We start from the raw sequence: 21,668 nt of genomic DNA, 5'->3' as shown, positions 1-21,668 counted from the left end.
ACTGCAAAACACCACGATGGAGGCCTTGCTGGTCTTGGGGAAGCTGAGACAAAGGGGAGAAAAATGCCTCCTCCCCTCTCATCATGTTCCTGGGGTGCAGCAGCCACCAGGAGCTGGGGTGGCTGGTAGGTACAGACACCACCTCCCAAAGGGACACAGTGCTCCAAATGCAATCATCCCCATGAGGCATCGCTCTTTGTGTCCTTTGGGGGTGATTCAGCTTCTTCAGCTGTCTTCTCCCAAATTACACCTCATATTTGCTCTCTTCCCATATGCTCATGTCCTGCATCTGATTTCAGAGGGGGGCAGATGGGCTCAATACAGAGGACTCTGCAGGGGTGGGACTAAACCTTTTCTCCCCTTTCTCTGCAGCACTGAGCAGGTTTATCTACCCTCCCTCTGGGAGCACAGGGCTCGGTGCCCATTTGGTTTGCAAATCAGGGAGGGGAGAGGGTCCTGCTGAGCCCTGGTGCTCAGCCTTGCATCTCTGATGAGCTCTTTCATGACCTCTGCCTCCCTGGCTGCTCGCTGTGGGTGACCATGTGTGTGATGGTGAGGCTGCTTTGGGGAACCTCTGAGGTTCTCCAAAAATAGAAATGCAAAGCATTAGTGTATGAATGGTGAAAACCATACCACAGACTAAACTGGAGGCCTTAAACATTATGGCAGATTGACTGTGTTAAACTGCCGACATCATGATGGTAGGAGGAGCACAAAGTATTGTGTGAATGTATGTGTTGCATAAAAGAAAATGGTTAAATAAATACAATAATTTTCATTAGAAATAACAAATTGCTTGAAATGTCATTTTAGCACACCTTCAACTAACTAAACTAAACAAGGCAAACCTGCCCTTCTCCTGACTAACACTTAAGGGACCAGGCACTAGACCTGCACAACACATAAATGCTTCCAAACATTTGCTGCGTAAAGCCAAGTGGGTGGTGTATTGGTTTCCTGTTGCAAATACTAAGAATTTAATTTGTGATGCAATCTACCTGGAAATTTTGCTGAAGTATCATGGGATTTTCCAGCCATTTAGGTAGAAGGAAGAGCCAAGTTATATGCTTGTTGCTTTAACATCCTGCAGTGTATTACATTTGAGTTTGCTTATTGTTGACATTAAATTTCCTGTGTGTAAAAGTCCTTGCATGAACACAGTTTTTAATGACTAATTACGGGCATAAATTCAGGTCAGTCATAATATTTCCAGTGAATTCAGAGGAAAGTGAATTACCCTTCATGCTTGCAGGAAAGATCCTGCTGGGCACAGGGGACCTTCTGCTCTCCATGGCATCACACAGGTGTTAGGACGCTTGTGACCATAGAGGATAAGGTCCTGACACATGATTAAGCTTCTTAATTAAGCTACTTGAACCTAGAAACATGCAGAGAGTTTTGCATTTGCTGACAATGCATGTTTACTTTCCTTCTGGACATACCCATCTGTTGTTTAATGAGTGGGCTCTTCTTAGAATTTTCCATCTTTCTCTTGCTCTTAAAATATTGTTTGGAATTGGTGTAATTAATGTTCTGCCCTGGGCTTGTGCTGGGGTAGTCTCTTCAGGATTTGCACAAGTTAAATACATCCTTTGCAAATTATTTGTAAACATTTAAGGAACAAGCCCATCGAGGCATTGCTGAAGTAGCTAATCAGAAGTGTGCTTGTAGAGATTATTTTTCTCTTTAAAAGCTAGTGTTTTGGTAAGAGACTTGGTGGGAACGGTGATGATGTAGAACATCCATGAAGACTCTTGCAGCTGTTGCACACAGTGCTTAATAATGCTGCAGGGAAATTCGGGTATCAAGACCAGGCTTAACATCAGAACAGCACGAATTTGGTGGGAAGGAGTGTGGGGCTGTCATGTGGCTGCTGTGCCCTGTGCCAGCATCTTCATGGGGTCACATCCCTGCTTTCTCCCTGCACCTTGCCTCTGTCACTCCCTTGCACCCCACAGCAAAGCTGTCCTGAGAACTCAGCCTCCACCCAACCATCTTCACCCATCTGACACAGGACCTGTATACCTCTAATGCCTCAGGTGCCTCAACTGTTACATATTTTGGCTTCAGAGATGATTGGAAGAAATTTTTCTGAATAGTAATGGTATTCTGGGCTGTGAAGCACTTTGGATTGCTTACTTTTGTTAAAAGGGCCCTAAAGATCATCTGGTTCCTATCCCCCTGCCTTGGGCAGGGACATCTTCCACTTGCCCAGGTTGCTCAAAGCCGTTTCCAACCTGGCTTTGAACATTTCAAGGGATGAGGCATCTGCAACTTCCTTGGACAACTTGTGAAAGTGCCTCACAGTAAAGAATTTTTTCCTAGTATCTAATCCAAATCTACCCTCTTTCAGTTAAAAGCCATTATCCATTGTTCTATCACATGTCCTTGCAGAAAGTTTAGGATGTTGAATAAAACACTGACAAGTATTATGTAACTAAAATTAGCTCTATGTTTTGCAGTCATGTGAGAAAAAAAATTAAAATCATTATTTCATCCTATCTTGTATTTTTTCAGGATCAAGCATGAAAATATAGTTGCTCTGGAAGACATCTATGAGAGCCCGAACCATTTATATTTGGTCATGCAGCTGTAAGTACTGAACCTAATGAAGTTTTTATATCAAAGTTGCCAACTCTTCTTGTTCTGGTTTTGCTCTCTAAGCCAAAAGATGGGATATGTGAGAGGTATTTGTCTTGTGTGGTACAGACTGCAAAATCCCTGGAGGGAGGTTGAAACCAGATCTCTAGTTGTGATATGCTGTGTTATTGTAAAATTGGGAATTAAATTGTTTTGTGACTAGTCTCACCCAAATCAAACCAGACTGGTTTTGTGAGACCACATCAAAAACAGAGCAGAACAGACAGAAGGGCAGGAGAGTAAATTACAGCTGAGAAAAGCCAGATATACCATAGGGAAGCCTGAAGCATCTGACAGAATAAGCTCTGGGGTGAAATAGCTCAGGGGAAGCCCTTGGGGAAAATACTGCTCCCTTGTCTGTTGGTAAGGTCCAGGCATGGTGATGTCCTCAGAAGTTGTTGTGCTGGCATTGTGGGAAGAATAGTGTCCTGTAAATTTTTAAGTGTGTTTTTGTAGCCCTACATTTCAGTTCAGTGCTGCAAAAAGACTTGCACAGGAACATTAGTGTTGTACAAATTCCAACAAGCCAGCTGGATTGTGGGAAGTACCAATTCTGTGATAAGTTGACTTACAAATCCTTAGTTTTGTTTACTCTCTTTATAAAAATAAATAGATGTTATTGCTCTATATTATTAGCTTGTTTAATGTACTGTAACCACCACTTTTGTAAAATCTTTTCATCCAGATATTTGGGTTATCTGAAATGTAGTTCTGTAATGAGAGGTGACCCTGATTATATCTTGGTATAAATTTTTACTTGTTCACTATTCAACACTTACTAGCAAATTATCTTTTCTGTACTTGTTACAGCTGTACTTGTAAACTCAGCCAATTAATTTTCTGAAGGCTAAGCATTTAGCTGTTCCAGGGGGACACAGGTTCACTGATGCCCAGTGGGGTGAGGTGCCCAGCTGAAGCCAGCAGCCAGAGCCCATCAGCAGCGTTTGGGGTGGCAGCTCCAAGCAGTCCCCAGACCCAGCAAAGAGCTGTGCCTTGTGTTACAAGATAGACCAAGAGCACTAAACTGAATAATCTTTCTGCACTTTTTTAGAAAGTGCTGTGTTATCTCAAGGTGGAGCTGACAAGAAGGCCAGGTACTCACCCTCATCTCTTCGGATGTCATGTGAAGGACAGTGCATCCTCTGCACTGCTTCTGAGTTTTCATCAGTTGTTAGGCTTGGGACCAATTGGTATCAAGAGTTGGGTGGCAACACTGCAAAGTCCAGGAGGTTCAAAATCCTTTTTGCATGCCTCTTTTCTGTTTAGGAGAAGGCATGTATGGATAATCTTTTGTTTCCAAGGTAACACCAACTTGTTGATACAATGGCTGTGAACCATTGCACAGCATGAAGAATCTTATTTTTCTGTTTACATTTCTGCCCTGATTATTATTAGATTCCTTGTGGGTTTTTCAGCTTCTCATTTTTGTGTATTTCTCCTAAACAATTTCTTGGAAACAATTTTAATTTTGGCTACCTTTAAAACTTCAGTTCTTTATAGCAGAAGGGGTTTTGATCAAGCATCTTTGAGAAAGCCCCATTTAGATTGGGGGAAAAAAAAAAGAAGGGGTAAAATCAGGGCTACTCAAGGATCAGTATCATGAGCACAACAAATCTTAAATCCATATGTCCTTCTCCCTGGGTCATTGCTTCCTAAGTGGACTCCAGCTAATATTTCCCAAGGATTATTTTGTGGTGTGGACAGCATTTTCATTACCAACCTTTCAAGCACTCCTTGCTATGATGTGGAAAATTCACATTACAGCCCCCTGAGTATCTCACAGCATCTCTGTGGGAGAAGGTTTTTGAAGGCAGACTGAGCCTCCCTGTTTATGTTTGTCCTTGAGTGCATCTACTGTTACATGAAAGCCATGCTTGTTAGCAGGCCAGCTTGAAGGATAAATATCACACCTCATTTATTCTGTCAAAGATATGGCAAGTAAAGGTCTCAGTGTGTGTGCTGGACTTGGGAAGAAGGGAGGTTAAGAGACAGCTGTCCATGTCTGCTTGACACTTAATTTATTCCTGCCAGTCCCCCTGGGAGCACTTCCCAGCACTTCACTGTTGGTGAATCTGCCTTGTGTGTTTCCCAGCATGTTCATGGGGAAATAAGATCTCTGGCTTTGCTTTCACAACCTTGTTCTCACATATATTGTGTACAAGCCATCACAGAACTGTTCAAACTGATACAATCCTCTTAGTGCAAGGTAGACCAGAAGTCCAGGTTGGAGATTTCTGGATTTGACAACTCAGAATTTCATGTGCTGTATCAAGGAGTTACACTGTTCCTTAGAAAGGGCAGGGCTGGGCTATTTTTTCTTTATTTATTTTCGCAAAATGCAAGATACTCCAACCCAGTGCCTCAAAGTTTGGCAAGGTTGTGGATGACTTCTTGCTGTCTTTCACTCCCAGCAGTGTAGCTCAGCTTTGGTGTGAGGTGGTTTCTGGTGCAGCTGCAAAGCCAAATACAAATACAGACAATTGCTGCCACTCCTGTGATGACTCTGCCAAAATTTTGCAGGCACTATACAAAAATACTGCAGAACATTTGTTGTATTTCCATGAGGAAGATGTGCTTTCCAACCAAGAAAAAATGTGCTCCTTCCCAAGCTTGGATTTCCTGTAGTGCTGTTAAGACCTTAAGTACGCAGGCAACAAAGACAAACTCTGAAAGTTTTGTTCCTTCTGGATGCTGCTTGAGATTTCCCCAGAGGATATTGTAGAAGACAAGGGGGAAATAATTTGCTTTCAGAAATAGTTTTATTGAACTATTTTGGTGTAATAATGAGATCTGTTAATGAGCAGTTGTAGGATTTTTGGTTGCTGCTGGCGCCATTTGGTAAGAATTACCCTACTGTATCTTACAAATGATCTCCCTTATTTCACCTGTCAGTGTAGGAAAAGATCTTGATAATCTGTTGTGGTAATTCCAGATACTAATGTTCCATTAGCATAATCATCCTCTTTGAGTATTGATTGTTCATTTTCTGCATGCTGGAAAATCATGCATAAAAGTGGATTTACATAAATTAGAATCATTTAGGTTGGAAAAGGCCTCAGAGATCATTGAGTCCAAATATTAACCTGTCACTGCCAATCCCACCATGTTTCCAAGTGCCACATCTACACATCTTCTCAGTACCTCCAGAGATGGAGACCCCACCACTTCCCTGTACAGTCTGTTCCTGTGCTTTACAACCCTTTCAGTGAAGAAATTTTTCCTAATGATCCAATCTAAGCATCTTTTCCACCTGAGTTTTGTGGGTCCATTTGCAAACACTGTTTCTGACTGTGCTGCCTGGGTAGATCAGAGCAGATTTCCAAGGCTTGACTGATTTAATCTCTATTGTTTACCTGCATTGAAGTGTGAAGCTGCAGAGTTTGGTTTCCCCGAGTTTTTTGTGTAACCTGTACTAGTCAAAGCCACAGGATCTGGGGCTGTTGCTTCTCCAGAAGAATATGGGGCCATGTTAAAAATAGATTAAGACATTAATTTCATTTTTCTCCTTTATTCATCCATATGTGCTTAAAATACATAGGAACATAATATTTTTGCTACCTTTACTTTTCTGTCAAAGTTGGTTGAAATTCACCCATTGGGTCAGAAATTCCTAAGGGCTGGCAAGTTGGGATGGAGAGTCACTGCCTCACTGCCTTTGGAAAACAGCCTAAAAATGGGTCTAAAAGGCACCTCCAAAATATATGGAGCAGCCCAGGGTAGTGTGTGGCTACGTAAGTAATGGTCAAAGCTGAAGACCCACCTCTGAGTTTCATTGCAATTTTTTGCAGAGTCAAGGATATTGACAAATCCAGAGGAATTCCTATCAATACTAGGATCTAGTTAAAGAAAATGAAAACCCTGGTGACTGTCTGGTATAGTGTTCCACCTCTTTGGGGCACCTGTGATCAGATCCCCTTGGCAGGACTGCTTTACCTAGATCCTGTCAGGGTTGTTTCTATTTCTCCAAAGAAACCAGAGTATTTTCCCTGTGTGATGTCTTTTGAGGCTTTGGCATCTCTGCTGAGAGCAAGTTTTCAGGGTGAACATCCTGTTTGACCCAACACTGAAGTACTTGTCCTTACCTTTGCAAAAAACCCAGCCTAAGCTGAGCTGAAACCCCCAACCCTGAAGTTTTTCCAGCTTGGTCTCTTAACTCTGATGAATTATTCAGATGATTTCTGTCACAGAAAATTGAGATGACAGAAGCTCTTTCCTGCCGGGTGCAAGTCACGCACTGAGGAAAGCTCTGCCCACAAGTTTGCAAGCTCAGAATCCCAGTGTCCCATTCCTGCTGTTTATCAGCTCTATCCTGCCATACACAAGCACCTTAGAGCCCTGCAATGCCTTGGGAGGCAGCTCAAACGGGCAGGTACTCACCAGTGGTAAAATCTGCACAAGTTTTTGTTACTACCGGAACCACCCTGCTTGTGATTTTGCCTTTCAACTGTATGTTTTGCTAATAAGTAAGCAGAGACCACTCTGCTTGTGATTTTGCCTTTCAAGTGTATGTTTTGCTAGTAAGTAAGCAGAGTGCTAAGCTGTGATTAAGTGCTGGATTCACTTTGTTTTTTGAAAGCTCTGTGCCTGAGTGCACTCCGAGAGCAGCCGAGCATGAGCTGCGTATGTAAGTGACATTTCAATGAAAATACTCAGCCTCCAAGAAAAACAACAGACAATGGAAGGAAGTGTTGTGTTTGCCAGGTTCCTCACGGAGTCTAGCAAGGGCAAAACAGCGACCTGCACGCCAAGCCAGTATCACATCAGGATGCTAATTAAAACAAAACACAGATCTGCCATGCCACATTCCTTAGGTGAGGCTTATTCCCCTACTTGGGGGATGTTGTGTAAGTTTCATGCAAAAGACAGAAGGAAATCTCTCTGCATACACAATGCAATTTGTAACATAGAACCAAAGAATGATTTTGGTTGGAAGGGACTTTGAAGATCATCCAGTTCCACCCCCCTGCCCTGGGCAAGGACACCTTACACTAGACCAGATTGCTCAAAGCCCCACCTAACCTGGCCTTAAAGACTCCCAGGGACGAGACATCCACAACTTCTCTGCTCAGCCTGTTCCAGGGCCTTACCAATGGATAATAAAAGCATAATGGGTTCTTCAGGAGCAGAAAGGTAGAAGTTATTAATCCAGCAACAACTTAACATCTTTTCTTTGTGGAAAAAAAGATTATTCCATCAGTTTGGTTACATGGGTCAGTGCTAAATATGAAGGAAGATCTTCCCTTTTCCAGTGGCAGAGAGATTATAAGGAAACTAGAAAAAAATAATGTCAGGGTAGAGATCAGGACATGGGCAAATTTATTGATAATAGATTGATAGACCACAGATTGACCACCAGAATGGCTTTTAGATACCTGTAATTGTGTGGATTCTGTGTCCTCCTGAAAGTGTGAGTGTGTTCATTGGCTAGTCCTAGGTGCCCTCAGCACTTTTCATTCTTCTTCTTGTTTTTCTTTTTTTTTTTTTTTCTGTCTATGGCAGAACTTTTGGTAACCCCTAGTCCCCATGTCTCCTCCAAACACAGCACCTTTTCCTGAGCAGCAGTCCTGTTGCTTCCTTGTGCTTCAGCTGTGGCTAGGACCAGGCATTTTAGAGTCCTGGGCAGCAGCCCAGCCTTCCTACAGCAACAGAGGAATGGTGAGAGTCTTCTTCACCTTGGAGACTACAAAAAACTTTCTCATTATGACCTCCAAAACCACTTAGAATATTCTGTCACCTTCAACAGTCATAGACAATTGTCAACATCCTTGTTCCAAAGCTTGCACTTGTTATTGTTACCTTAGTCAAAACATCCCAGCAAGGACTTATTAGCAAGGCAACACTGATGGTTTGGTGTTATTTTTTTCAATTGACGTGACATGCTACTTCTGATGGAGAGTGATTATCTTTTTTCCCTATAGCCTTGAGAATGAAGAGGTAATGGAGAAAAATTTTCTCATTTTCACTGAACAGACAGCATTATAACATTATTTGCTTTTACAGAAATGTGAATAGTTTAGATGAAAATTATTCTTTTTTCTTTTAAAGTATCTATTGTTGCAAAGCTGCTGTTGTCAATAAGGAAAATGAGGTTTGGCCAAAATTCAAAATAAAACTTGTTCTAATATATCTTTGAAGTTACAGAAATATTTGAAGATCTCATAAGTCTGCTTGTTTTCCTATGCTGGTAATTGCAATAAACACATAATTTCTGAGAGTTATTTGGTGTAATGTCTACTCCTCAGCAAGGGCTGGTACCAAATCCTTAAGGTGACAGTATGTGACTTTTTTTGTTGTTGTTGTTGTTGTTGCTGTTGTTGTTGTTTTTTGTTTTGTTTTGTTTTGTTTTTTATAGCAATAGATTTTGGCAGCATCAACTTGGGTTCTTCCTTCAGCCCTGCAGCAGCTGCCTCACTGAGTCCCCATTTAGGGCTCACTTGCAGCTGGGCATGGGGGTGTATATGCCTGAGTTTTATAGCTTGGTCTGGAACAGGCAATTGATGGGGCAGCAATACATATCTGCCAGTAATCCTGGGTAATATCACTGCTTCCCTGAGAGCAGGAGTGAGGCTTTTCTCTCCAAACAGCAGGAAGGTGGCTATTTAGAGCCTTAGCAATTTTCTTTCCATTTTTTTGGCTTTGGATAAGCATCTCCTTCCTTTAATGCTTTGCCCAGAAGTTTCATTGCTGGTTACTTGATGTTCACGTAGTCATTGAATGAGTCTTTTAGATTTAGTTCTGCTTCTCTCAGCTCCTGGTAATTTACACTGTGGTGCACCAGAGTCAATTAAATAGCTGGTGTTTAATTCAGATGGAAGGGGCTATGCAGCAAGGCATATAATAAATGTTAAATCCATATGTGCCACAGTGTGAGAATTCATTATGATACAGTAGGATCTCTCTCAGGCATGATATGGAGTCATTCTGATTAAATGGTTACACTTATTTGAACAGAAAAGGCCTTTCATAACAACCTCCAAAGCTTTGAAGTGAAATAACACAGCATTGAATCAAGATGCAAAAATGAACGTGGGCGTTCCCAGGTCCATTTTTTTTACATGGAAAACATTATCAAAGGTTTTCTTCTGGATGAAAATTGTACAGACTGTGGTGAAGGGGACAGTAGGAGGCTGAAGAGTGTTACATGGCAGTGTGTTCCAGAAGACATTCCATGATTTTGTGGCAGAAAAATAGGCTCAATTTCCCAAGCATGCTCATGTTTTAGCTCCAGCCTATGTTCTGGGTTGTACAGCCAGGTAGGTGACTCTGGTCAAGAGTCTGTAAGTGACTCCAGAGTCAGTGCTGGGCTAACTTCCACCTACATTTGCACTGTATTGTAGCAGGTATATGGAGCACTATCATCCCATTCATATTCACACTGAAAGAAAAGATCTCTCACTCCACATTTTGTCTGTATTGCCCCAACAACTCTACACATGGTGCATTTTTAAAGCCAGGTTGATTCATATAGATTTCTGTGGCTGGCTGGAGGGTCAAGGCTTTAAACAGGAGAGTGTAGAACCTAGAAATACAGGTTGCTGTTTGAAACCCTGATATGACTTTGCAGTACTGTGGTTACCTCCTCTTACAGAAACTATTTTCATAGGACTGCAGAAGTACTTGCCATAGGTTTCTGCTTTAAACATTCTCCCTGGAAAATTATTCAGTAGAAAATGAATGTGGAGGATTTTGTGGTTTTCTTTTTCTTCTTTTTTTTTTCCCCTGAAATGTTGGTTAGGTCTGCTGTAGCCAAACTTTTACCCTTTTAAGTATTTTATAGAAAAAGAAAATACTGTGGCTGGTGAAGCCTTTCTTTGATGCATTTATAGAACATGTGCTCATTTCATTCTGATTCATGCCACATAGTTATATCTTAGCCTGTAAAAGCCATTTTTTTCTCTTAAATTGGAGGAAAAGTGTGTTCGGAGACCCAAATATTTATGTCATGTTTTCCCTTCTCCAAGACAAAATTCCCATTTGGGGCAGTGTGATCCTGGCTTTAGCTGTAAAAGGCTTTCTCTACTGGTTCTGAAGATGTTTTGGAGGAGTTTGGTGTTTATTCTGTCTGATTATTCTGTTGGCAAGGAGCATTTAACCACTCTGTTATTGTATTTTCTTCATCCCTCATTGATGATACTCTAAGGAGCACAGATATCCTTGAGTGAGACGTAGTGAAGCCTTTAAATGTCCAAATGTCCCTGAGGAAAGAAGGTACAATTCTCCAAAATGCATTGTAAAGAAAGAGCCAGAAATACAGTTCGAAATCCACTGAAAGAAAGCTGAGATTTTAAGACCTACATTAGCATAAACAGAGGCAGCATTATTAAAAACTGGGCTTGGCATCCATAATATGGAAAATCAGGTAGAAAATTAAAATTCATTGAACTATTTTTCTCTGCCTTAGGGGTTTTGCCATGAAAAATTTGCAATGGGTCTCTTGCAGCTACGGAAAAGGGGTTTTTCCTTTAGGAGAAAACCGAGCTAAGCATCATTCTGCCATGACTGTGATGCTCCTTGTTGTGATGGTGATGTCAGATATAATCAGTCCTAAAGTGCATGGTCACCCTGCTGCAAAACATTACCCAGTGTCATGAGACAGGAGAGGTGTAACCATAATTAAGCAATGCTGAGCAGAGAAGAGAGAAATTACCTTGTTCTAATTGCTCACCAGGAGCAATATATCTGGAGGAATATTTATCTCACTGCAGCCCAGGGTCTTTCCTGTCCATTGCAGCTTGTTTTCCTGTAAGCAGGACCACTTTCAAAGTGCTTCTGACCTTTTGCTTCTTGGAGCTGAAAACTCCCTGCCAGAAACTTTAAAATCTGCTCCTTTCAGATGCTTTTGAAGATGGATTTGCTGTAGAGAGGTTTTCTTTCCCATTGGTGCTGTCCTGCCTTGTCTAAAGGGTGGCAAGGGAAATGTAGATTAGCTCTCTGTCACCAAAGATTGTGTCACCAGATAAAATGTATTTTTAAAGGCAAATGTCCTAGACAAAGGCATTTTATTTTGCACTCTCTTCCTCCACAGATTAACATGGTTGCAGCTGGAATCCCTTTCCTTGCTATTGACATGCAACCACTGTCAGGAAAGCCACAGCAGCTCCTAGAAACAGCAAGTGGGAATGTATTGGGGAAAGAGCATTCCTCTGATGTGTATGGGCATTTATTTTATAATGGAATGTGAGCGAGGAGTGCTTGTGACGTGCAGGAATTCTCATACCTACAGACAGGAGCATGCAGGGCTCCTGCTGGAAGCAATTCACACCAAGATGGAGAGAGGTGCTTTTGAACAGTGTCTCCTTTAATTCTGGTTCCACCTGAGAGTAATTAACTAAAGAAATGTGCTAGTACATTCATGGCTGTGTATATTTGAAAGTTTAGAGCAAAATGGCAACAGTTTGTACAACACCACAGGTAAAAAAGTGGGAAGGAAAGGAAAAAAAGCCTGATGAGCTGCTGTCTGTTCTTGGCTGAACATCTACAGCTTCTCCCTGGCCTGAATTTCCTTGCAACATGCTGTGAAATGTGTCCAGGTGATGGTCATATTTTCACCTGTGGCTGAGCTTTCCTTAGCACATGCCTGCTCTCATCCCACTTCCACTTGGTCTTCATCCAAGGGGTTCTTCCTGCACAAGGTGTTTCCTACAGGTTTCCCTGGTCACACAGGAGGACATACTGCTCCCCAAAACTGCAGCAGCATGGTGTGCCAGAGACATTGGAAGCTTTTCTTGTTGCTTGTCTCATGTTCTGCTCTAGGTCACCTGAAGCCAGTCTGTACCTACAAACCCTTGGGTCATGGTAGGAGGCAGGCACAGGTATATTTTATTGCTTGGTGTGTGACAGCTTCTGGCAAGACAAATGGCATAAATGTGTGCCTCTGCCATGGTGAAGGACCACTGCAAACCCCTGTGGGCCCTTAATGAGTCAGGAAGTGTTGTTTGGCTCAAAATTCTGGTTTGCGGCTCCTGACACAGCCCCTGGAACAGCGGCTCCCAATGCAACCCCAGGGACAGTGGCAGAGGAGGCAACTCATGGCTCAAAAGAGGAGGAGGGAAAGGCAGAAGCTGAGCCATATGGAAGAGACAGTAGAAGCAGACACAGCATCTCAGTGGTAGATGTTCATTAGGCTGTCTCTGATGTGCTGAGAAGACTGTGTTTATCCTGCTAAAGGATTTCTAATATTCTTCTCTAAGCTGAAAAATGTAGCAGAGTGGGTAAAGGACAGGTCTTTTCATCTATGGAAAACTGTTCTAGCCTGTTTACCAACAGTGTGTAACAGGAACCAGTGGCTGCTGCTCTTGAAGTCTTGTGAGGATGTTTTTTGTGGTTAGAGCACACAGATCTGAAAATCTGGAGTTCTTGTCTTACTCTGTCATTGATTTACATTGTGGTCTCAAATCACTTTGTCTTTTAATTTCCCTGCTCGCAGAAAGAGAATGCCTTCCTAATTAATTCTGGGTAAGATTAATTGGGTTTTTGTTTGTTGGGTTTTTTTCCTTGAGTCAGTGCTGCTCTTCATAGAATAAGTTGTTAAAAGAAATGAGTACTGAAGTCTGGCCTCTGGTGTTCACTGAGGAGCACTGTGGTCCGTCTGTGTAAAAGTGAGTGGACTTGTTTGCTAGGACCTATTGAGTATTTAAAAGATCATATTCAGGCATGCCTTAATTCCACATTGCAGTAGCTGTGCGGTGGCTTTATCCCTCCATCCCGTCCATGCCTGTGCAGAAACCTACAGTGAACAGAACCCAGGCTGTCTGGTGACTCAGTGTAACAACATGACTGGTGATGGCCATCATCATTGCATAGATTTATTTATCCTTATGATGTAGGTATGTGGAAATCTCGAGCAGCAGATGTATGACATCCAGAGTTTAAAATCCACTTACATAAAGCCAGGATTTCACCTACTGTGCATAGATGTGGGGGCAGCCAAATGCATCATACCATCAATGGAGGGAAACAAAAAGAGTCATCAGTTAAAACTTGGTCAGGAAGAGCTATAAAGCAGCAGCTTAAACCCAGGCTGAGTAGAAACTGTGCAGCAGTATCCTGAATGTTAATATCCATTTATTTGTGCTGCAGGGAGGTGGAAGTGGTTATTACAGATATGGGGATGTAGGAGCAATGTGCCAAAGCACATGGTGGGGGGGGTTCCAGCACCTCTGCTCATGCTGCTCCTGTGCAGTGTGACTGGATCTCTGTGGAGGCAGGGTGTGGTGGGTGATTTGGGAATCTCCTGGGTGCCATCCAGCTCAGAAGGAAAGTCATACTTGTATCTCATCCCCATCTCTCCCTTTGTACATTCAAAGGGGTAAGCTCAAAGTGAAGGATGTCTCAGGATGCATTACAGGAACAAGTAAGATAATTAGTTAGCAGTTCTATGTCAGAAATACTTATTGTCTTAAATAATAAACACTGGAAAGGGCCTTTGGAGGAGGGTGCTTGGGGGCATAAGATTACACTTAAGTGTAATATATAAGTGTAATCAGACCCACCAATCCTGCCGTGAAAATTGTCTGGGTATGCTTGGGCATCAAAATCCCACTCTGGGGGTGGATAGGAATGATCTTTTTGACTCCTATCTCTACCTGTAAATGCAAAAGGTGTCTACTGGTGCTGTTCACTGAGCTGTGTGCAGGCACTGGTCAGGAGGATGGCTGGGTCAGTGTGAACCAGCTCAGGGAAGCGTGACCTCAGCCCTGTCAGTGTGGGCAACTGTGGGGCAGTGTCCTGTTTCTGTTCAGGGACAGACCAGGCACAGCCTCCAGGCCTCTGCTCCTTCTTTGGGAAGTGAAAATAATAGCCTTTTCTGCCATATGTGGATGCTGAGAGTATAAATGTGTTAAACTCTATGAAGTTTTGAGATAATAATATCAGTTTAGGCATGTAAGTGCCTCAGACAAATATATTGTGCAAACACCAAGTGGATTAAAGTACAACTTCTGGCACAGTGATACTGCTTAAAGGCTGGTTTAGTTCCATTTCAAAGGAATTCTCAAAATAAGTTGTCTGAATCCTGCTCCATCTCTGCAAAAAATATGGACACTGTCACCAAAAAGCCATTAAAAAAGAAAAGCAAAACATCTAAAACTTACTCCTGGATTGAATTCTTGGATTTCAGAGTGGGAACAACTCCATTTATCCATTAAGCGTTGGTCTGGCACCACTCTCCATCACCCTGTGGCACAAATCACTGCACCAAGAGCTCTTTCTGGCATGGTCTATTCAGAACTTTCTGACACAATTCAAACTTCAGCCTGTCCACAGTCTCACCCCTGGCATGAACACCAAGGTCTCAGCAGTGGTTTACAGAGTCATATTCTGCCACCTAATTCCCACCTGCGGATGCCAGCCCTTATTTAGCCACAGGTACCTCTGCTTGGTGATTCAGTCATTCCCAAGGGCAGGACAAGGGGGAGAAGAAATGGGAGAGGGAGCCCCAGCTAGCTGCAAGAGATTTGGCTCTATGGCAGGGGAATTGCCTCTAGGTTTGAGACACTGTCTGGCGTACCCTCAGTCATGCGTGCACCATGCCATGTGGCTGTGAATGCAAAATTTACTTCCTTGCTGTTTACTTAATCTACAGCCTCTTGGTAGTAAATTATATTCATTGCCTCCAGTTCCTGCTCCCTTTGAATAGTTATTTGCAAGGCAAAAGAAATATGTGCTGGTTTTATTCCGTTTGGACTTTGAATGCATAAAATAGTCCATTTTCTTTGGGCTGAAGACTTAAGTGCCCTTTAGAATGTGAATATTAGCATTGTGTTCAGAAAAAAACATTTTCTTTCTAAAGCCTTACTTCTCATGTAATGACTAATTTTAAAGAGCTAGACATTCCTTCTGGTTTTCAGAGAAATTCCTAAACCAAAAGGTATCCTTCTTCCCTTCATCTTGAATTCTTACTCAGCAGATAGCATCAGATTCCAGGGTAGCTTAGTTGTGCAGAGTTAAGCTGTGAAGCTTTTGCCCTGTAGAGCTCATTGGTACAGAGAGGTAAAAAGCAAATAGAGTTTTGTAAGGTTTTACTTCTGGCAATATGTTCAGAATTTCTTTTGAAGATTCTAAAATTTTATTTTCCAGTTAAGTTGTAGAGTCAAAAAAGGGTTTGAATCATAAGGGACTTTTTAAAATTATCTAGTCCAACCACTTCTGCCATTGAGCAGGGACATGTTTCATTAGATGAAGCTGCTCACACCTCCATCCAACCTGACCTTGAACACTTTCAGTCTCTTAATTACATGTCTGAATGTGTGGTGAGGACTTGGCCTTGGCTCCCACAGAGAGACAATGTGATGCTGTCAGGCCACGCAGGGTGCTCCAGCCAGGCTTCTGCAGATGAATCATCTGAAGAGCTGTTTTTGAAGGATTGGGCTCTTGCATTTGAGTCACTCTCCTTGGCAAGCTGAAAATAGTGTGCATTGTTCTCATAATCCTTAGCAACTCAAAAACTGCCATGAATTGAATACATTTTAATCTTTACCTACAGCAAGGAAATAGGCTAATTCAGCTATTCCTGCAGTTCCTTAGCTAATGTTTATTAACTGATGGCTTTGTATTTTTCCTGCAGTTTTCTAAACATTTCCCTTATCATTTCAACGAGCCCTTTACAAATTTGAAGCATAGTGAATAGATTTATTTCTGCCATTTGCATTAGTAAGTCCAAGCAATATGTTTAAATATAACTGTCCAGGAAACAAAGACCCACACCCACAATGTCATAAATCATAGATTATCAAGATTAGGAATCCCCTGGATATGCTTTTTTCAGGGAAGTTATTAACAGTCATGTTATAGAACAAAAACACACTAAGATGAGGTTGAGAAGTGGTACTGCACATTGGTGGAATTGTAGGGTACATTCAGGACAGAGGCCACAGACCCACCAGATATAACAATTCTGCACCAAATTGATGTGAATGACTGAATTTCATCTTTGGCTATTCCAAGTACTGTCTTGAGCTGCACTTTATTTCCTCTGAAATACACTCCTCAGTTGATTTACAAGTAATTTGGTAGATGACTGATATGTGGTCAGATAAATTGTTGAAAGCCCTGGGTAGGTAACTTCAGTCTTCTATGCTTGAAGGTGTATGTGTTGTAGTACATGTAGGAAGGTCATCTCTCAAATGGCCAGGGCAAGTGACCACAGATGCTGTGCAGTGCAGAGAAAGCACCATGTCTGCACTGGGGCAAATTTTGCCCTTAAAAACAAAGGAATGGCTGTTCTCTGGCTACAGTGATCCAGTAATTACTACCAGTTTTGTGGGGTGGTTACAGCTGTGTCTTGAAATGACACTGGCCTGGTGATTTCTGGCATGATCTGGTCCCTGGGCTCAACTGTGTTGAGCAAAGACATCCCTCTCCTGTCAAAACTGCATTAAGCAACAGGCTGATGAAAATTAACAACCATCAAACCATTGGATAATCTCATTTCACATTCAGCAAGGAATACCCTCTTCCTTTTGCCTTTACTTGGTACAAACCAAATGCCTCAAAGGGACCTTTGAGGACTGTGTGAAGAGATTGGAAGCAAGACAGAGAACAAACGGGACTAGTGGGATGAGGGTGGTGGTGGTGAGCAGCACTGATCTGCTTTATGTACCCAACCAAGAAGTTGGTATCAGCTCTGACACTGCCTGGGGCTTTCTCAACCCTGCAGAATGCAGAGTCTGTGTTTCTGTGCTCACATCTAGAGCATCACATCACTTATGGTGGCTGAGTTCAGCTAGGAATTTTCTGCTAACTGTTCGTTCCTGTAGGTGAAAGATTAGGGTTTGCGCCTGGAAAGAGCTATAATAATTGAAAAAAAAAAAAAAAACAACAAAACAACACCAACAAAACAATCCAGCATTGTGTGGAATGGTAGAGTGGTTGTAGTAAGCTATGGAAGTAAATACTTTAGTGAACAAAATTTGCAGATAGAAGGGTAGGAGTGGACTAAACCTGCTACTCATGGTGAGGAATTCTTCCCAGACCTGTTTGGTTCAGGTTCACTAAACAAAGAGGGCAAAGGGCTCATTCGTGACTTCTGGGCAAACCAGTGCAAACTTCACCTACCCTGCTTGTGGCCAGGCTGCCCTGCACCTCATGTACATCTACAGCAGAAGCAGTGGCCCTTGTCTCCTTGAGGCCTCCAACGGTGACATGATGTCCCTCAAATACAATCAACGTGCTGCTGGCATTTTCCAGGTCAGAGGGTCTCATAGCATGAGAAGGGCCATGTTGCAGTCCACCTTCACAGAATGTGGCACGGAGTGTGTGACCAGTGTGGGATGCTGGAATGTGCTGGACAGAGATCTCGTTGTATTGATCCAAACCAGAGCCAGGGTGTGACCTAGGAGGGAATCCTTGAACCTCATGCATTCCATGCCAAAGTGAATGCTTAGGCTCATTTCCTGGCTATTCTTTAGTTGGCATTTGTAGGTGTGTTCCTCCAAGCAGAGGGACACCTCAAAGTCCTGACAGTGTTTCGGCATGGTCAGATCCTCAAGCAAATCCACAATGTCCTTGATAGGACCTTTGTGTCTCCCATCCCAGTCGGTTTGAAGGCTGGTAAGGAGGGGGTCTCTGGGCTGGACTCGGTGTCTCTGGTACTGGAGGCCGGACTGGTTGCTCCTGTTCCAGGGCACTGCCAATCCCAAGTTGAACATAGCAGCTGGTGGGTAGGAGTCAGTGCTGAGACAGCATCCTGTGCTTCCCCGGTGGTGTGAAGAGCTGCTCGGCCGTGAGGGAGAGGACGAGGGAGTAAGCTGGGAGGAAGCTGTCACGGATCTGCCTCTCATTGCTGCTCACAGTCCTACGCTGGCTGAGTCAGAGCTGGCGGGGACGGTGAGACATGCGGGTGGTCTCTGGGAAGTCCACACTCAGAGACAGCGAGGAAGAGAGAACCAACAGGACCCCCATCTGGAGGGCTTCAAGCCTGATGGGCTGTGCCTGGTGTTGCAGAGTGGACAAGGATGAAGATGAGGATGAGGATGAGGATGAGGATGAGGATGAGGATGAGGATGAGGATGAGGAAGACTATGCTGGAAGGCTGTGGTGTGCAGGAGTTGTGTGCTGTCTCGCACCCCTGAAAATCACGATTTGACATCATGGCTGACTGTTAGGAGGCCCAGCCTCCAGCATGGACCAAGCTACCACATTTGAGCTGCTGAGAGCAGCCAACCATAGGTGCAATCTCCAGCACAGCACCCAAGGATTTTCCCTTTCTTGCTGCCCTTCAGCCCTCATGCCATGGGTTCAATCACACAGCCAACCCAACACTCAAACACTGTTTTGTTCAATAACACTGTTAAAGAGTTGTTCAGGAGCTACTCAATGTGTTTTATGTCATTCTCAGTTCAGATGTGCAAAGCCAAACAGGGTGAGCCTTGAAATCAAGTTTATGTTCAGCAGTAATCCAGAGAAGAATTAACAAAGGCTTTTAAAGTTAAATTATCCAAGATAGCATGTCAAGCCATTGAATTTCAGTTCAGCAGCATGCCAAAATATTCCAGGATGTGTCTTATGATGTATTTCCTTGTTTCTTATAATTTGAGTAGTAGGAAAGTGATTAAAAATAAGACTGCATCTCTATGTTTCCCTTTGATTCACTGTCTGAAATTTCAAGATATTTAAAAGGTATTTATAGTCATACATTTAGGCTTTTGCAGTCATTCATTTTACTATGCAGTTTTTAAGTGATTCAGTTCAGCAATTAAGGTCTAAACTAAATTGTCAAACACACAAAAGGATATTTGCATGTGCGACTTACAGCATCCATTTCAAGCTAATTTCCCAGAGAGAAACATGGACTTTTCTGTTCCTTCCCCATATATCTCCTGTCAGTTTTCAAACCATTGGCTAATCAGAGATGTATCTGATGGAGGAGCAGAGTTATATCTTGGATATAAGTGGATCCATGTGCATTTTGTGTCGGTATCTCCCTGCTCAAGAGAAATCCTACAACAGTGCCTTCAACAGAAGGAAATACATATTCTTGTGAGGTTTGAAAGCAGTAGCATGTGCCCCATAAACAGCTCAGTGTTTCCTGGTGACTGAAACAGAGGGGTGTTTCCTTTTCCAAGTATAGAGTGGTTATTTTGAGGGCTTGACAGGGGAATGTAGAGTTTCATGCATCACCCACGATGTTTGAAAAAGCATTAGGATATTGAGACTATCTGAGACAAGAAGTACAGAAATGTTTTAAGAGGCTGGCAGAAATGCCTGAGAAGAGTTTAAAAGAACTCAAAAGGTTACTTTGACCAAGCAGTGGTGAATACAGTGTATGTTATGCACAGTATGTGGTGGATGCAAGCTGCTGGGGGAGAGAAACTGGCTGCTGTTGGAAAATGGTAACAGACTTTTCTGATTCCAAACACTGTCTGCAAGTGTTAAAAAAGCCAGGAGACAATTCCTGTGGTGCAGTTAACTTGCAGCAGCAAATATGGCTCTGTAGATCCTTCTGTTTCTCAAGAAGAAACATCAGCAAACCCCCAGTCTAGGACGCAGTCATAAGCTGCACCAAGGGAAATACAGGTTAGATGGTAGGAAAAAGTTTTTTATGGAAAGAGTGATAAAGTACTGGGATGGTCTTCCTGGGGGGGTGCTGGAGTCATGATCCATGGATGTGTTTAAAAAAAGAGTGGATATGGCACTCAGTGCCATGGTTTAGTTGAGGTGTTAGGGCATGGGTTGGACTCGATGATCCTGAAGGTCTCTTCCAACCTAGTGATTCTGTGTGTGATTCTGTGAAACCGTGCTCTGGGAGGGCATTTGGGTTAAAAGCTTACGTGTTCATGTGGGACCTTGCTCAAAACCATTGAAGTCACTGTGAGTTTTTCCATATGCTTAGTGAGCTGTGATTCAAGCTCTCACTGAGGTGAGAAGGAAGTATCTATTTTCTCAGGGAAAAGTAAACACCGGCTGCAGAAAGTTCTGTTCAGCAAGAAATTCCAAAGAAAACTTTAGAGCTCATCTCTCCTGTGACATTAAGTTATGGTAATTTTAACATATTCTTTTGAATTTTAGAAGACAGTAACATGTGCTCCATAAACAGCTCAGAGTTTCCCAGTGGCAGGGAAGTGTTTGTGGTTTGGGTGTTAGTGATGGGGTTTCCAGATCCCCTTAGAAGGAGAAGGAGATCCTGACAGGGTTTGTGATAGAGCAGCAGTGGTGATTGCAATGGTAGGTCACAGAGGAAGAGCAGGAGAATTTGGGAAGCATCCCATTGGGTGTGAGACCTTAGGGAACAGCCACACTCTGAAAGCTGAGGTTTCCATGGTGGTACTGGATTTGAGACATCCACCTCAGAGAGGCTAGGAATGGTGTGAAAGGAAGAAAAGCATGAAAGAAAGAAATTTTCTATTATGAGGACGTATTTTCCTAGTTGTTGAAATTCTCTGAATAAAATGTAAGCAGATCTGTCAATCAAAGCTGAGCAGTACAGAGAAGTGGAGAGCAATTCTACACCTCAGAGACAAGAATTAAAAGTTTGATGGACATAATGATGTAGGAATTTTTCATCCTGCTTCTGTCTAGTGCAGTTTGAAATTGCTTCTAATGCCAAGAAAATTAGAACAGAAACTGGCTGATATTGTTGATGCATTGGGTCTGGTTCCCCAAGATCTGTAATGGGCCATATAATGAATTTCCTCCTAAAATCTTGCATAGTACATTTTGTGTTTTAGAGATGGAAAACTTGGCTCAGGCTGATTCTCCTCTGGAGTAAAAATTTTCTGAGTAACATTTGTCTTCAGATTTTACCACATTTTATAAATGGCTTTGTCCTGTTTACCTTTTTCCAAATAGGAAAATTCACTCTATAAAAGAAAATTCTTTCAAGATCTAGTCTGAATATAGAAACTACTTTTGTGCAAATCTGAATATAAACTTAAGAGAAGAGAGTAGCTAAACCTCTTGAGGATATTACATCAAAGTTAATAAGGTGGAAGAGAATGCATTTTAGATTTTATATTAACTTCCTTCAGACCAAGAACCATTTTTCCTTGCACTTCAGTTTTCATCTCATTAATTTATTAATAATTAAACAT

General features: G+C 42.5%; 1 protein-coding gene across 1 annotated transcript in view; it reads left to right on the top strand.

The window, feature by feature from the left end:
* The window catches only part of CAMK1D (calcium/calmodulin dependent protein kinase ID), a 115,329-nt gene that overhangs the window by 34,806 nt on the left and 58,855 nt on the right, over nt 1-21,668 (top strand). Inside the window, exon 3 of the mRNA XM_062491566.1 lies at nt 2,518-2,592. Within this exon, the coding sequence (XP_062347550.1) occupies nt 2,518-2,592 (75 nt within the window). The remainder of the gene's footprint in view (nt 1-2,517; nt 2,593-21,668) is intronic.

This window comes from Cinclus cinclus, chromosome 4 (genome assembly GCF_963662255.1).
Source record: "Cinclus cinclus chromosome 4, bCinCin1.1, whole genome shotgun sequence".
NCBI classification, from domain to species: domain Eukaryota; kingdom Metazoa; phylum Chordata; class Aves; order Passeriformes; family Cinclidae; genus Cinclus; species Cinclus cinclus.
Note: the sequence above shows the minus strand (reverse complement) of the source record. Positions and strands in the feature narration are given on the sequence as shown.